Below are 15,562 nucleotides of genomic sequence, written 5' to 3' on the forward strand. Positions count from 1 at the left end.
ATTATATGAGGCACGAGACTATGCTATTTATTGAATAGCTCAGATTGAATAACCCACCAGCGTGCCGAGGTCCTCGGCCGGTTAACTAGTCAGCAGGGTGCTTACTAGGCCCCCGCCTGTCTTTTAAACAGGCGGGAATATAATTTATATTTTATAATAATATATGTTTGTTTATTATAACTTTCTTCCTATATTATAATATACAATTAATATTACACCCTAACCACTCATCCATATATTAATTAATAGGCAGTATATACTCTAGGAATAACTATAGACTAATTAACCAATTAAAAGAAGATTATAGTTTCTGGCTAACTCTATTCAATTATAAAATAAGCCATTATAAGACTATTGTAAAGGGCTGACCCAAAGGGGGGCTAAGCGATAGCTAGCGCAAGGGCCTTTAGCGCCTTCTAGGGCGCTATCCAGTTGCGTTATGCAAAAGGATATGTATTAAATATATCGCTTATCAATCTATCTACTTAGCTATATAAGGCCGATGTTCGTTCTCAGATCGGGGAAAGCCCGAATCCATAACACCTATATATTATAATATAACTATAATGTTACGACCCGACTCTTATGGTCGCAACAATGGGCCTACAGGAGTGGCCAAATCGGATTAATGTAGGACTGACCTACCAATCACGCCAGGATCATCAGAATTATGAGTTGATCCACGATGGATCATTAGATTTTACAAATGATCCAGTCCAGGCAACTGGATATATAAGTTCCACGCTCATTAGATAACTTAGATAGCCAGTTGTTAACGCACTATGGCTCTGGAGTTGGACCCTGCTCCTCCGTAATTCAGCCGAAGAGGCCGACTCTGCCGGGACGTTGGATGTCAAGTCTCTGGCCGTATCTGGAAGGTTTTCCCTTTGGGGAGACTATTTACAATACGATTGAAGTGCGATTCACTAACTCTATTGACCTCAGTGGTGACTAATTGCTACTTGCCATTACCATTGCCCATAGACCCCCTAGCCTATCCGCCAACATAAACCATAGGACCAGGTTTGTCCCTTGGGAATCCTCTGAGCCACTAACTCGTCTCAGGAGCCTAGATGACCAGGTCGTCACATATAATTTAATTAAAATAATTTACTAATTAAATTTTAGGCCAAGGTCCCAATTTGAGTAAGTTGGAATAAACAAGCTGATATACTTTCATTCTATTCTTTTGTATGCGTATAGAGATGAAGCTGTATGGCCATTACTTAGACGTTCAACCACGTACATAGCATCGCGCTATTGATACATGCATTTACCAACAGCGAGTGGTTGCGCTCACTACAATGCGCTTTCTTCCATATTCTCAATATTTCCCGTATTGTTTACAAAGTAGGGTAAGTGTTTACAGGAGAGAGTTGCAATGTCTCCCGTACCTCAAAGGTACTCTTTTAGTTCAGTTTAACCAAGTCAAGTCTTAGTTCTCAATAGCAGCTGTCACTAAAACGCCCCGCTAATTCTTTTTGGGTTGATGCACTCTTACAATCAGGAACCAAGACTTTAGAATAATGCTTAGACGGGAACTAGATTACGACGCGCCGGTGCGGAACAAGATTATTACAGGGATTGTAAACACTGATCGGACCCCGACTCGGCAAAAAATAGCTTCGTCAAGATATAAATTCAATGTCTGGTATAGCTTCGGTTTCCGATTCGGCAACTAAAAATAGTTTCAAGGGGTTCATTCACCATCTGATATAGCTTCGGTCCCCGGTTCGGCAGCTATTGACCCCAGCTTGGTCAAGGTATAAATCCATGATCAGGCTGCAACTTTAGGCGCACCTCCGACATTGACACCCTCGACCCTTGCCTTCAGCTTGTTATAGAGCCGTAACTATGGAAACTACAGAAGACATCTTTCGTGCGTATACTGCGGCACAGGGCCAGAATTACTCAATAGTACGCCCTGGCTATTCTCCAGAGCTCTTTAAAATCATCATCAATCATCACACTTCTACCGGTGGCCAACTCCATACCGTCGTTGACGTCGGCTGCGGCCCTGGCCAAGCCACCAAAGACTTGGCTCCCTTCTTCAAAAATACCATCGGCCTGGACCCATCGGAGGGCATGATTGACACCGCGCGCGCTTCCGCCAAGTCAGCGAATTTGCCTATACGTTTTGAGGTATCATCTGCCGAAGCCCTTGGTATCGACTTGGAGCCGCCGATCTCCGATTGCAGCGTCGACCTGGTCACCGTTGCCACAGCGGCCCACTGGTTCGACATGGCAGGCTTCTGGAAAGCGGCGTCGCGCATCCTAAAGCCTGGCGGTACCGTTGCGATTTGGACAAGGTCTGGGGCGGAGATAAACACCACAAAGACGCCGAACGGGGTTGCAATTCAAGCCGCTGTTGAAGAATTCTATAATGGCCTACGGCCATGGGCGAGGGCAGGTAACAGATTGACTCACGATCTTTATATTGACCTACCACTACCTTGGACACTTGAAACCCCAGTAGTAGAGTTCGATAAAGATAGCTTCGTTCGGAAAGAGTGGAATAAGGACAAAAAGGGCGTGGAGAACGATATTATTCGTACAGGAGGTCCGGTTACACCCGCCCAGTTTGAGAAAATAATGGGTACATCCAGCCCGGTAACTCGATGGAGGGAAGCTCACCCAGAAAAGGTCGGGACAGAGGAAGATGTAGTAAGGCAGCTGAGAAGGCGAATCGAGAGCCTTTTACACGAAGCTGGCATCAAACCTGGCGAAGAGGTGCTAAATGGAGAAGTAGCAATGGTCTTGTTGCTAGTGAAGAAAATTTAGGAAAGGCTATCTCTCAAAAAGGTCTTAATGTCGCCACCAAAACATGACACTGGACCGACTATGCACCATGGTTACTGAGAAAATAGATACATCGCCATTTTTGAACAAAATAGAGTATGTTTTAGCACAGACACAGCCAAGATGGAATTTCAAACTGACAGGCAGGAGTATTATACTACCACTGTCACCTCTCTCACATCGTATCCGCTGGGTTGTATATACGAACATTCCCATCTATAGCAGTTCGGCTTCAACTAAGCTCTCATACCCACGGCCATCTGGCCAGATATTAACAATCCTCATACCGGCTTCGCTAATCACTCTATTCCAAACCGCCTCTGTTCTTTCCTTGCCAGATATTTGCAGCATGAAACAATCCAACGCAGTTTGGTAGCTGCTAGCTCCCACAGTTGGGAGAACTATATCATTTATTAACACCTTTGAATAGCCAGGCTTCATGGCAGCTGCGACCTGTTTCAAAATATCGACCACTGTCTTGTCTGGCCAGTCATGAAGAACAGCGTGAAAGTAGTATACTCGACTGCCTTTATCCATTGTCAGCATCAAACCAAAATAAATAAATAAATAAAATAAAATAAAATAAAATAAAATAAAAACGACAAATATTTGCAGATTATATAGAACCTAGATACTAACCTTTAACTGGCTGTGGCTCGAAAAAGTTATGTCCTATAGCTTTGATCTTGTCTGTAGTAATGTTGGCAGAAGCAATAACCTTTGGCAAATCTTCTAGCACGAGTGATCCTGCAGGGATATCAGGATGTTTCTGAAGGACGTGAAAAAGATCTGCGCCATGATGCCCTCCAATATCCACAACTAGTGCACTACCATCGCTCAAATCAGAACCCTCAAGAAGTGCCTGAGTATCGTAAAACTGAGGCCATGGTCTCCTGTGCTTGCCCCATAGAGTCAGAAGGCTAGAGAAGCTCTCTTGATACGAAGGATTCTCCTTGCATCGGCCAAAATAATCCTTTTTCTCGGGGTAAGTATCAATATAACAACTATTAGTGTCATCTGATGGCATGCGGTAGCCAGTCTTGGCCAAAAATTCGGGAAAGTGAATAGAAGAATGCATAATATGGTCAGTTCTGGGATTAAGTAGTTTCCTAATCAGCTTCTGGAAGACAAGTTTTATGATGTGCTCAACATATATACCTTACTCGGAGCGCTGGCGCAATAAGAGTACTCTTGTCGCCAAGAGAGAGCGAAAAGACCGTCGGCTTGAAAAGACCCTCTCCGACTTCCTCGATAATGTGACTTGAAGCAAGTAGTTGTAAAAGATGTTCTATGCATATATTAGCAGCTCATATATGAGTGCTTACGATGTTTAATATACTTACGCAGCAGCTCTGGGTCAATATCTTTACCAGCCATTGCCCTCAACTCGCCAACGTCTTTCTCTCCTCCGCCGCTAGAGGTCCAAGCATCCCATAGCCCTGTATCAATGAAAACCTGGATAGCGGGGTACACCACAGGTTCTTCGTTCACGAATCGTAAGACCTTTTCTGTGTTTGTTTCCAACTTATGAAAGAGCTTACGGGCCGCCATAGCCAATTCTAGCCGTGCAGCGTCATCGTTGTCAAAATCGATTGCAGTAGCTGCATTTAACTTTTGGATCAGATCTCTTGTGCTATCAACCATGGTGGTATTGACTGGAATATCCTATATATATATGATCGTCTCGAACCAAGAAGTGAGTAGCCTATATAAAAGGGTCGGTGAAATGAGATCTTCGTGCAATATGAGAGCTTAAATAAATAAAGGGAAGTGGCATGATTTTGAATTATCTCTTACGCCATTCTTCATGTAACCAATTGCTACATTGGGAAGTTCTGCAGTTATATGGGATACCGTCACTAAAATGTGACCCTTCAAGGAGACTTGCCTATAGATCTCACTTGCCATTTGCTAGTCAAGTAATGCAACATAAATACTTGTCCATTTATCCGCATAAATAAAATACATCTGCAATTTTATCCAATCAAGTTTTAAGTAATAATCACTTGACTTAAGAAAGAGATAAATGGGCACTGAATTCATCCGGGTTGGGTAGTATTGCATTGATCAAGCGACCACCATACCGAACCTTCAAGTATTCTGAGATAATACAAGTACCGATAGCTAATAAAAGTAGTCTAACATGCGACCCAAGTAGTTTTAGAAAACTATATCGGCCAGAAGAAGTAGTATCCTTCACATTAGACAATGATCGTGGCGAGTTATATTTCCAGCGAGAGATCGGTTAGGTGGGTTGCAAAATTAGCCGGCTCTTTATACCATGCTGGGTACAAACCAGTCTTTACCAGACGATAACGTCTTTCTACCACATTCCGAGAGTGGGTCGAGTAGATCTATGCTATCTATCTACTTGGCTATCGGGAGACAAACCTGATATTCCCAATCTGGGATCCTTAGCTTTCAGATTTGGTAAAGTTATTCTTGTCTAGATCGAGCTGGGCGGCGTCCGCCGGCTCCACATAATGACGAAGATCACTTATACGAGACGCATCGAGGCATCGTCAGAATTTAAGCGCAGGTGCTAAAATTCTAGCACAGTCTCCACTTCTAACCGCAAACCTGTTTTCGTTACAGATGGATCTCGAATGCCTCTCAATTATTATCAACTTAATTTGGGCAAGTTGTCGTTTAAAACGTGGCGTGCCTGTGGCATCTCAACAGTTATGGCCTCAGGTCGCCGGCTGCAAGCTACTAAGAGACGACATTGAATATGGCGATATATTGGAAGATGGATAAAATATGGTTTAACGGTTTTAATATTGGAATATCGATAAAGTACGTCTTATCCAATGGCTATGGTATAAAAAAACAAAAAAGAAATTAAGACGTAAATAATGATACAAGATATTACCACAAATCTCGAAAGCCAAATTCGCAGCGAATATGCAGACCAGCTCGCTCTGCGATAAACAAAACAAAAAATGGACCTGATTTTCTATATTCTATCCCACACATATATATACCTCGTCACGCACACCGCTCTATTTTCTCGCCACATTGGCAAGAGACTGGCGACGACTAGCAGCAGGGGTGCCTCTAGGAGTGCCACGGGGAGTGACTCTGCTCTCTCCAAAGAAGCGGTTCTGTTGGCTGTATCTCCTGTCAGGCTGAGGTCGAGCAGCACCGGTACCAGATGAGGTGGAGGCTGTTTTTGAATTAGTATTGGATATTAGAAATGCATGGATTGGTATGAACTTACTTCGGCGCATGGGATCATATGAAACACTGCCGCGGCGGCCTTCGTTGGTGTTCTCAGCACGAGCGTCGGCAAGTCGCTGGGCAAAGGGCGATCGCTTACGAAGGGCCGGGCCCTTCCAGTAGATAACGTACACAGCGAGTACCAGGACGAAAGCGATACAGAAGAGGATAGTGCTGGCGTATTCCAAGTTCTTTCCACTTGACGCTCCGATGTTGGTGAAGAAGGGAGTTGCAGGAATGGTAAGAACACCAGCCAGGAAGTCTCGAGACCAGCCGTTGCCACCAGTGGCGGAAGCAGAGTAAGGGCCATAAGCACAGATCATGTAATCGATGGTGGCCATGTAGATGGCGTAGTTTGCAATACCGACAATAGCAACGAAGATCATAGAGCCGATCCAGTGAATAGGAGGGCCTTGAATAGTCCAAGCGAAGCCAATGAGACCAATCGGCAAGCAGGGGGCAGTGTACAGAAGGAACCAAAGACGAGATTCATACTGTGCGCGCTCATCATTGGGCTTAGCCTTTCGTTCTTTGATGTTGCGCTTAATGGCAGGGATAAAAAGGAGCCAGGCAATGGCGTAGCCAATACCGATTGGGATGAAGCTCAGTCCGATCTCAACGGTGCCGAATCCCCACTGCTTATACACCAAGGCAAAAGACTGGATGAACATGAAGATAAGGGCATCGGAGAAACCAGAGAGCAGGGAAAGCACCAAGACAATGGGCTCAGTGAGGAACATCTTGAAGGGACGGACCCAAGTGGTGAGAACCTCCTTGACAGAAAAGCGGTCGCGGAACGGGACAAGCTCATCGGGTCCCCAAATGTTCTCGTTCTTTTCCTCACGGCGCTTCTTGGCGATGCGGTTCATGATGATGGTAGTACGGGTCTCAGGAACAGTGAAGAAGTGCAGCAGCTGAACGAATCCACCCAAAATAAGCTGAACCCAGATAGACCATCTAAAAATTCATGTCAGCAAGGGTGAAGAAATGTATGCATCCAATTGATTACTCACCTCCAATCAAGATACTTCTCGGTGAAACCACCGACGATGGGACCCAAGACGGATCCACCGACGGACGAGAAAACAACATATGCAACGGCATACTGCTGGTTATCGGCCTCCCACATATCGGCAATCATACCCAGCGTGACGGAGCCACCAGCCGAAGAAAGACCACCAAGAGCACGACCGACCATGATGCTGGCGAAGTTGGGAGCCAGCGCGACAGGAAGTTGCCAGACGTTGACAAGGAACAAAGAGAGCTGTAAGACGGGCCAGCGACCGAATTCCTCGGACCAGGGCGCCCAAAGCTCACAACCAAAAGCGTAGAGTACCAAGAAGATCATGGCACCACATCGTGCCGCCTGCGCACTGACACCGAACTCCTCTGAGATGCCGGGAATGGCATTGGAATACAGTGAAGTGTTGAAGTTCATTGATACCTGGACCCAGAAGATGACGGTCAGGATGTACCACTTTTTCCATTTGGGAAAGCAGTAGCCCAGTTCCTCGTAGCAGTCATCTTCCGTAATCTCATACTTGTCATATGTACCTAGCTTCTCCAGCTTGTTGTCGGTGCCAGTAGGCAGGTTGATGTCTTCCTGCTTTTCGATGTTGTCCGTGCTGGACCCCTCACCACCCTGTGAGCCATTGGCATTGAGCCTCTCATTGGCAAGGTCCAGATCCCTTTGATTCAGGACCTGAGGAGGGTCCTCAGAGAAATGTGTGTGGTGCGGCGCCGCCATATTGATATGCTCCGCAGCAAGAGTTCTTCTTCAGCTTACTCAGAAATTGGAACCACTAACATGAGATTGGATGACAAGATCTGGGGAAGAAGGAGCATAAGAAGAAATAGAAGAAGGCAGAGTGCGGAGGATGAGTGTGGGAAAAGGAGGGGAGCAAAAGTTTGCTGTGGAGGGCGAGCCTGGGTATTTAACTTCAGCTGCATTCAGAATCTTGGAGTAGTTCAGGGTTCATGTAGGTCGGACTAGTAGTATAAAACAAAATCGCATATCGACCGAGAACAAGAACGCTTGGTCCCTATCCTGCGGCGAAAAGAAAATAATGGGGATCCCGGGTCTCACCATGTCGCTGCAAAAGTAAGAATACCCACACCCACCGAGACTAGTCAACATGACGTCCATGCCCCATCCAGCTGCTGTGCCATGGAGATTTATACATACCTAGTAGTATTACTGACTGGAGACCCAACGTATTCGGCCAAACCGACACAAGCTCAGATCGCAGAGTGTAAATGCAGATGCGAAGATTACGCACGCGGATGCGACCCCAGGCCGAGAATGTCGAAAATCGTCCTCTTCTCAGCGCCTCTGCGGCCGTTCGCGGATTATACTGCCCACGCAGAAAAAGTACGTACTCGATACCCCAGCTTTGTCAGTTTCCGAAAAGGAGCGACGATTGGGGAATGCTGGAGGTCGCTTGCGGCTGCATGGGGCGGTATCCCAAGCAACAAGGGCACGCTGAGACACGACTCAATCAGTGAGAACGGATGGTCCAGCAATTTGGAGTCCTCGCACGTTCTCGGCCATGCTCAAAGCAGAGACACACAGCCAGAGTATAACCTAAGAATAGTCCTCCTTCTTCCATCTCTATCCCTTGTGTCTGTCCTTACCATGTTCTAGACCACACAGCTCAGCTGCAAACATTGTTTTGATGCTATCGTTGCAATAATATCACCATGGGCTATGGCCTCGAACATGCCACTTTTTTTCACAGTGCTTTCCAAACTTCCCTGTTTTGCCAGCGCAAAGGACTAGTCCCAGGTCCCGTTCGCTAGGCCAGGCTAGCCTGGACAGACGTCAAAGGCGCACTCGAGTTTGCCAAGCAGGTCCAATGTCCAGTCCGGTAGTGGCGCCAGGCCGTCGCTGTGAGTGGTGGCGGCAGGGGGTCGGAGTACGGCATTTGACAAGTAACTAGCAGGGTGCAAGATTCGATCGGGGGCCGGGAAGCGTGTGCCAATAGCAGGCCGAAAGCAAAGCCTGCATAAGCCCGTATCGATCGATGCCCTCCGTAGATTAGACTCGCGTGTTTAGAGCCAGCGCCGTCCGAGGTGCGTGCGCTTCATATCGACAGCTTCCTCGAGCGGCCAATACCCACAGCCATCCAGAGATCCAGAGACAGCAAGACACAGTAGCCTTTGCCTCCGACATCCTGCCCGCAGCTCTCCTGACTTGCATCCGCTGCCGCCCTTGCATTGGCGAGGCATTTACTTGCCACGCCGCACCTGGTCAGACGAAGCATGTTCACATAGATTCGACGCCATCGCGAAATTTTCTTCCTCATGGGTCTTCGAAAAGCTTCTGCCTGATGCTGATCCCTCGTCTATGACGTCTGCGTGATGGAGGCTGATGGGACCAGCCGGAGCGTTTACGCGCCACGGCCAATTAAGTGCCGGCGGAAAAGTGGACAAGGCGCCGAAGATGGAGTCATCGTGGGGCCCGAGTCAGTGCTTGGAGTCGTCGCGATACTTGAACTTGCATTTTGCTGTGCGATATGGGCCACCTGGAGCCTCAAGGAGCTTTGGCGGGTTGGAATTCTAGAAGTTGGATTGTTAAGTTGTCGCGCAGCGGAACAGAGTCTGGTAAATGAAACAGCGTGGATCAGTTCTTTCTAGAAGGGGTCTTGAAAAAAAAAAAAAAGTTTTGGTCCAGGTTTGCCTCGCCTCGGCCTCAGGCAACTTCGCCCGCAGATGATGGCGACGATAGGTACCTGACACCGTACCTACATATGCCAGTGGCACCAAACTTCTACCCATCGCATAATCTTCGGCTCTATCAGCAATCTTCAAACCACATCTACACCCACAGCATACTTGTAATACCTAGTTCCGATGCTACTCTCGCCCCTTGACAAGAATCGCCCCTTGACGACTTCATGATCTTAGTTGAGAATGAATCGTTTGGCCACCCACACCCGATCAAGCTGTTGCCAACGGCGCCCGTCTGTGGTGACTTTCTCGTCCCGTCTGCTTGGCTGGCTTCTTTCTCACTTGATGCTTTCGACCCAGTGTTTTCTTCCCTTGCGAATGTATGTCGATCAATCATGAGTCTCAGCTATTCTCGTCGAAACCAGCTGTCTCTCATAGAGAATCTGCAGGAGCTAAGGCTACACGAGCCATCTGCACCACCATCCTGTCCATCCTTTTCTCCATCCGACGCTTACGCTATTTCCCTTGTTCTAGGCTGCAGTTTACGAGGAAGTATTTTCAGCTCGGCCGCATGGCGATAATTTTCCTACCCCTTTTTTTCTCCGCCATGCTGCGAATTTCCCCAGTGCTCTCCATTCCCCGTGGAGTCTCCTCAGAATTGTCCCAACGTGTGTTGTCGTTTGTACAGCATATGGGGCTGATGCTCCAGATGCCCGCAATTTTTATTCTGGTGCCTAATGTGCCTCTGTGCTAACCGACCATTCCGACCCATCAACCCATATGGCTCACCACGAAACAAGAGCCGCTGGATGGTCGGTACAGGATCCGAGAGACGCCAAGCATCCGGCGGTGTGCCATATATGGAGATGTCTCTCTTAGCACGCTACGCGAAACGACGAAACGAACGAGATCGCCTCGGTCAAAGTGCGCATCGTTTTAGCAGGCAACTGCCGATAGCCCACTTTGCCCACTCCTTCGAAATTCGGCTTCTAGCACGGTGGTCAATGGCACCGGAGCCATATCTTAGCAAGCTGGCCTCTCGTGAGTTGCATTCCAAACGAGAATGATCGACGTAGTCACGTTCCGAACTCCCCGATTTGTGTGCATGTGCGTGTTGCGTGTTGGTGCTTACCGATCACCCTCTTCTCATTTCGTGCTGTTCTCCAGATTACATGGTTGTCCGGGAACGCCACTTAAATTGATTAGCACGTGGCTTACTGGAAACTACCGCCTTTCTATGAATGTGACCTGCGTCGAGTCAGTCCGAGTGCATACATGCAGAACTCAGTCTCGTGCCTCAAGGACCCTATTTGTGTGATCTGCGGCGTACCTGTCTTTTGAAGTAAGTGAGGAACAGGGAGCTGCATTGAAACACGGTATATTTGGAGCTGACATCTCTGTTTTCGACCAAGAGATCGACGTGTCGCATATGAGGCCGTTTATAAAGACAGAAAAATGCAGCCAGGGTCCATGGCCAAGCACTTAGCCGACTTTCCACAATGGGGCGGTTTGTGAACCACATTTCACAGCTGCTCAGACCGACAGGCAAACTGGATCGTCAGTTTGAGACTTGCCTTTCAAATTTGCAAACTCTCAGCCAAATGTCGTAAAGCACCCTGCTGAGACATGATAGTCGAGGCTACCGCAATTACCATACAGGTTCACATAGTAGCATTCATTAATTTCCTCTGTAAAACGATTATAGACGATGTATTAGTGCCGGTAGACCATCTTTTTCTTACAATTCGCGAACAAAATATCTTTATTCTCACAAAAATGGTGAAGCGATGGTGTCTCATGTCTACTCCCTTACAGCGCAAGGCAAATAATGCTCGATAATTTCATGCTGTTTCTTCGCTACTTAGAGGTTTTAGAGTAATTCACGCAAGTAAAAAGAATTCTTAATCAATTTGTGTGCCGATCACTTAGGCGCTTAATCAAACCCCCGATTTGATGATGAAAAGTGGTCTAATTTTCATTATCAAACGTCTCAACCGTCAGAATTAGACTAGAATTCTCATTGTCTAAGATGATTCCACTGTTTTGAATATAATTATAATATTCCAAATAAAATCTGATCCATCTGGTAATTCAATCAAAATGGTTTACTTCTCAACGTCCATACGCGTTCGACTTAGAGTAGCCTCTTACTCTTATTAGAGTCACTAAATGCACCTCATTTTCGTCCTATTATAGTTTACAGTTTCTTTTTGGTTTCCAAAAGATCCTTGAATTTTTGAAACAAAAGTACGCTGGTATTTTAGCACATCTCGACAGTCATGTCATCTCCAAAGGATCGCAGTCCATACAAACGTTGCCTCACGTATACTCCTTTCGTCTCCTTCTAAAAACTCTTAGTAAGCCATGAGTATGATTACAGAACTTGGAAGACAGGCTCATAAAATTACTAGAGTTAGGACGCCATTAGGCGCGGATAGCTCCATTTGACTTCATTTGCTATTGTGTGATCAGCATCCACTCCCTGGAGTTAGTATGTCTGGGCTCAAGATAAGAGTCAACACGTATATGGCTCCTTGTTACAAAGACTTGCAGCTACAATCAGAAGCATTAAGGCTAAGATCGCTAGCGATTTCAGTTAGGTTCTAAATCGCTATTTTTTCACATACAATACTACGCGATGTTGGAACCGAAGTGTTATGTATATTAAGTGCTTACTATCTATCAATATCCTGATACTCGTATTGATTGTAGATATACCGGTAATCCGTATATCTGTCTATTGGTGATGTGTCTAAGCGATTCATTTACGGTGTCGCCAGTTAGCGAAATAAGGTTAGTCATAGCTTAACATGTAACTCTAATCACCCGAGCTTCGAGTTAATCACTCATGTTCTAAATGCTAAACAGCGATTCATATCACGGACCCTTTGTTTTAACCAAATCATCCTAGTTCAACTGCTTCTTTCATTTCTTTCCTCGCAATTGTTTATGGCGAGATCCCTTTAAATAGAGATATACGAGCCCACTAAGCTGTCATGACTATCTAGTGGCTGCCCCAAATTCGTACAACTGGATTGCTGAGAATCAAGTGTAAATCAAAGAGAAGAGGTTTCTAAATTCCGGCAAAGAAATACGCCACGCAAAGCACATCTCTAATATGCTGTAAGAACCACGTGGTTAGGGGAAAGTTAAACGCAGGCTTAGATTCAAACACGCCGCTTAGGCTTGAATAGGAAATGGAGTAAGACGACCTGCATATATTCCAAAGGTACGTGTATCTATGCTTATGCTTAAGAGGGCATGCATGTGCCTTTATTATGTGAGCACCATATAGAGACGTCCATCATGGGACCGAACCGAATCTCTCAGCCCACATCATCTACTAAACTCAAGGTTAGTTCGGCACTCTAATTTTGAATCCCAATCTTCAAATTATTAACCAAAACTCTATTGTAATTCGCAAAAAGGAGCACCAGAATCTCATCTCTGTTTCATCACATCGTGCACCGCTGATAATGGCGCTCCTCTCAGGGCAAGTTTTTGCTATCCCGCCCGCTAAGCCCCAGCCAGGCCTAGCCCCAAAGGCTGTAGGCGCAAAAACCTGCTACTCAACTAGACTGCGGAGTCGGCGTCAAGCTCACCTCATTGGCTACTGTATTCTTGCCTTTACATAACATGGTATGGAAATGGGTTTCGGGACCGCGAAGAAGGCCTTGGAGGCATACCTGGTGAAAAAATCTTCTTTATTTGCTCTATACGATATTTACGGGCTTGATTACGCAAGTACTAGGCGGAAATATGAACAGAGCTGACAAATTCCACGCTTGGGGAGGTGTCTTTCGAGGCTTGTTTCACAGCATTCATATTTAAAAGGGGATATATAACTTTAGTTGTTATCATGTTGGATTCATAGTTTGTGCAATTTCTATATATTTTTAATGTGTATTTGATACCTACTCTTCACACGCTCCTTTTCATCAACATTTGCTTAATACCATCAACGCTTGATAAGGCTTTCAAAACCATACACATCGAAGTAAAGATTCTTAAGATAAGCAAGTCATCATGGACCTCGATACTCCAAATATTGAAAAAGAAACCCTCCCCGTATCCCCTAATAATTCCCCCTCCTCTGCTTCTACCGACACTCCAAACGAAACTCGCTCTATCCACAGTTTCCGCTGGATCCTCATCAACCTCGCTCTTTACGTCTCCATCTTCATCTACGGCCTCGATACAACCATCGCAGCCGACGTTCAAAGTTCCGTTGTCGAAGCTTTCGGACACGTCGAACAACTTGCCTGGATCGGCGCGGGATTTCCCCTCGGCTCTGTCTCCGTCATCCTTCTCTACGGCGTCCTGTACACGAATTACAACATAAAATGGGTCTTCGTTGCGTCCACAGTTCTCTTTGAAGGTGGTTCAGCACTCTGCGGTGCAGCACCGAGCATGTCTGCCTTAATTGTTGGACGAGTCATTGCTGGAGCTGGCGGCAGTGGCGTTTTCATGGGATGCTTGAACTACTTTACCGTCTTGACGACACCCAAGGAGAGGGGTGTGTACATCACCGGAACGGGCTTCTGCTGGGGTATAGGCGCTGTCCTTGGCCCCGTCATTGGAGGCTCCTTTGTTCAATCCAGCGCTACTTGGCGCTGGGCCTTTTACATCAACCTCATTATTGCTGCTGCTTTCGCTCCTGTTTATCTCTTTGGACTTCCAGCCATTCATCCTGCTGATGGCGCCTCTGTCTCTGTTTTTGAGCGTACAAAACGGATCGACTTCCTTGGATTGTTCCTTGGTGCTGGTACTTGGGTCTCTTTTACCATGGCATTTACCATGGCTGGCGGTCAATGGGCGTGGAGCGATGGTCGGACTATTGCCACTATTGTGGTATTCGTGGCTGTATCAATTATTTTTGGCATACAGCAAACCTTTGCTATTCTTACAACTCCTGAAAATCGTTCGTTCCCAGTTCACATCTTGCGATCTCGATCTCAGGTCCTGTTGTACATTGGAACCGCATCAAACATCACCTCACTTTTTGTCATTGTCTATTTCATCCCAATCTACTTCCAGTTCGTTTATGGAGACTCCGCCATTGAGGCCGCCATCCGACTGCTTCCATTCGTTATCCTTACTGTCAGTTTCAACCTCGCTGCCGGCCACCTCCTCTCCAAAGTCCGATATTACATGCCGATTTATATCATCGCCGGCTTCTTCATCACTCTTGGCAGCGCACTGCTCACCGCTTACCTCGACCCCAAGACTCCCGCGAATTATATATATGGTTTTACCGTCATTGCGGCTGTGGGATCCGGCTTGACTCTCCAGATTGGTTATGCTGTCGCTACACTTAAAGTGAATCCCAAGCATATGGGCGACGCACTTTCTCTGCAAAATGTAGCTCAAATTGGCGGAAGTGTCATCGCACTTGTCATCGCTGGTCAAGTCTTTCAATCCACTGCCACGAGGAACCTGACCAAAGTGCTGGCCGGTAGTACCTTTAACTTCACGGCTTCTGATATTCAGAATGCCATTGCCGGAGCCCAGAGCACCATCTTTGAAGAAATTACTGGCGATCTAAAAGATCAAGCCATATTAGCTATTACGAAAGCTATGCAAAAGGCATTTATTATTGTTTGCGTAGGAGGTGGCGTCCACATGATAAGCGGGCTTCTCATGAAGCGAGAGAAGCTCTTTGGCGACATTGTCCCTGTTGGCGGCGGCTAAGAAAACAGCTGCCTAAAGATGGATCGTGATTTTTTAATCGGCAACATTTGAGGCTTCTTCAGTAGCGAGAGAGGGATATAAGTCATTTTTTCCCGTTTTCACACGTCGGGGTTCGCGTTTCGCACTTATTCTCCGTCGTTATGATTTCCCCATTTCACCTTTTGCTCGGTATAGACGTTTGATA

At 46.4% G+C, this 15,562-nt stretch overlaps 5 protein-coding genes across 5 annotated transcripts; 3 read left to right on the plus strand and 2 right to left on the minus strand.

Annotated features, from left to right (window-relative positions):
- Window positions 1-1,653: 1,653 nt before the first annotated feature.
- Window positions 1,654-3,167, plus strand: TrAFT101_006814 (uncharacterized protein). Its single transcript, XM_024908530.2, has one exon. The coding sequence runs from the start codon at window positions 1,855-1,857 to the stop codon at window positions 2,779-2,781; it is 927 nt and encodes a 308-aa protein (XP_024758461.1). The 5' UTR covers window positions 1,654-1,854; the 3' UTR covers window positions 2,782-3,167.
- TrAFT101_006815 (uncharacterized protein) lies at window positions 2,858-4,523 on the minus strand. Its single transcript, XM_066127885.1, has 4 exons — window positions 4,143-4,523; window positions 3,958-4,087; window positions 3,439-3,890; window positions 2,858-3,326 (listed from the first exon to the last, which is right to left on the minus strand). Exons 1-4 carry the CDS (start codon window positions 4,441-4,443, stop codon window positions 3,016-3,018), a joined length of 1,194 nt encoding a protein of 397 aa, XP_065983998.1. The 5' UTR covers window positions 4,444-4,523; the 3' UTR covers window positions 2,858-3,015.
- Window positions 4,524-5,560: 1,037 nt separating this feature from the next.
- Window positions 5,561-10,215, minus strand: TrAFT101_006816 (uncharacterized protein). The gene is made up of 4 exons (XM_066127886.1): window positions 8,204-10,215; window positions 7,032-7,944; window positions 6,020-6,975; window positions 5,561-5,965 (listed from the first exon to the last, which is right to left on the minus strand). Exons 2-4 carry the CDS (start codon window positions 7,763-7,765, stop codon window positions 5,802-5,804), a joined length of 1,854 nt encoding a protein of 617 aa, XP_065983999.1. The 5' UTR covers window positions 7,766-7,944; window positions 8,204-10,215; the 3' UTR covers window positions 5,561-5,801.
- On the plus strand, window positions 9,915-10,268 carry TrAFT101_006817 (uncharacterized protein; the record flags this gene model as incomplete). The annotated part of the gene is made up of 1 exon (XM_066127887.1): window positions 9,915-10,268. One exon carries the CDS (start codon window positions 9,915-9,917, stop codon window positions 10,266-10,268), a length of 354 nt encoding a protein of 117 aa, XP_065984000.1.
- Window positions 10,269-13,713: 3,445 nt separating this feature from the next.
- TrAFT101_006818 (uncharacterized protein) lies at window positions 13,714-15,378 on the plus strand (the record flags this gene model as incomplete). The annotated part of the gene is made up of 1 exon (XM_024906164.2): window positions 13,714-15,378. The coding sequence occupies one exon, from the start codon at window positions 13,714-13,716 to the stop codon at window positions 15,376-15,378; it is 1,665 nt and encodes a 554-aa protein (XP_024758466.1).
- Window positions 15,379-15,562: the final 184 nt, after the last annotated feature.

Source organism: Trichoderma asperellum, chromosome 4 (assembly GCF_020647865.1).
Source record: "Trichoderma asperellum chromosome 4, complete sequence".
Lineage (NCBI taxonomy): Eukaryota > Fungi > Ascomycota > Sordariomycetes > Hypocreales > Hypocreaceae > Trichoderma > Trichoderma asperellum.

Excerpts from the sequence above, each read along its gene's own strand:
- TrAFT101_006816 (XM_066127886.1), bottom strand. The coding sequence starts at position 7,765 with ATGGCGGCGCCGCACCACACACATTTCTCTGAGGACCCTCCTCAGGTC. Across the intron at positions 6,976-7,031 it reads GAGAAGTATCTTGATTGGAG|ATGGTCTATCTGGGTTCAGC; the intron begins GTGAGTAATCAA and ends ATGAATTTTTAG. Across the intron at positions 5,966-6,019 it reads ATATGATCCCATGCGCCGAA|CCTCCACCTCATCTGGTACC; the intron begins GTAAGTTCATAC and ends ATTCAAAAACAG.
- TrAFT101_006814 (XM_024908530.2), top strand. The coding sequence starts at position 1,855 with ATGGAAACTACAGAAGACATCTTTCGTGCGTATACTGCGGCACAGGGC.
- TrAFT101_006815 (XM_066127885.1), bottom strand. The coding sequence starts at position 4,443 with ATGGTTGATAGCACAAGAGATCTGATCCAAAAGTTAAATGCAGCTACT. Across the intron at positions 4,088-4,142 it reads TATTGACCCAGAGCTGCTGC|AACATCTTTTACAACTACTT; the intron begins GTAAGTATATTA and ends ATATATGCATAG. Across the intron at positions 3,891-3,957 it reads GCGCCAGCGCTCCGAGTAAG|AACTGACCATATTATGCATT; the intron begins GTATATATGTTG and ends ACTTAATCCCAG.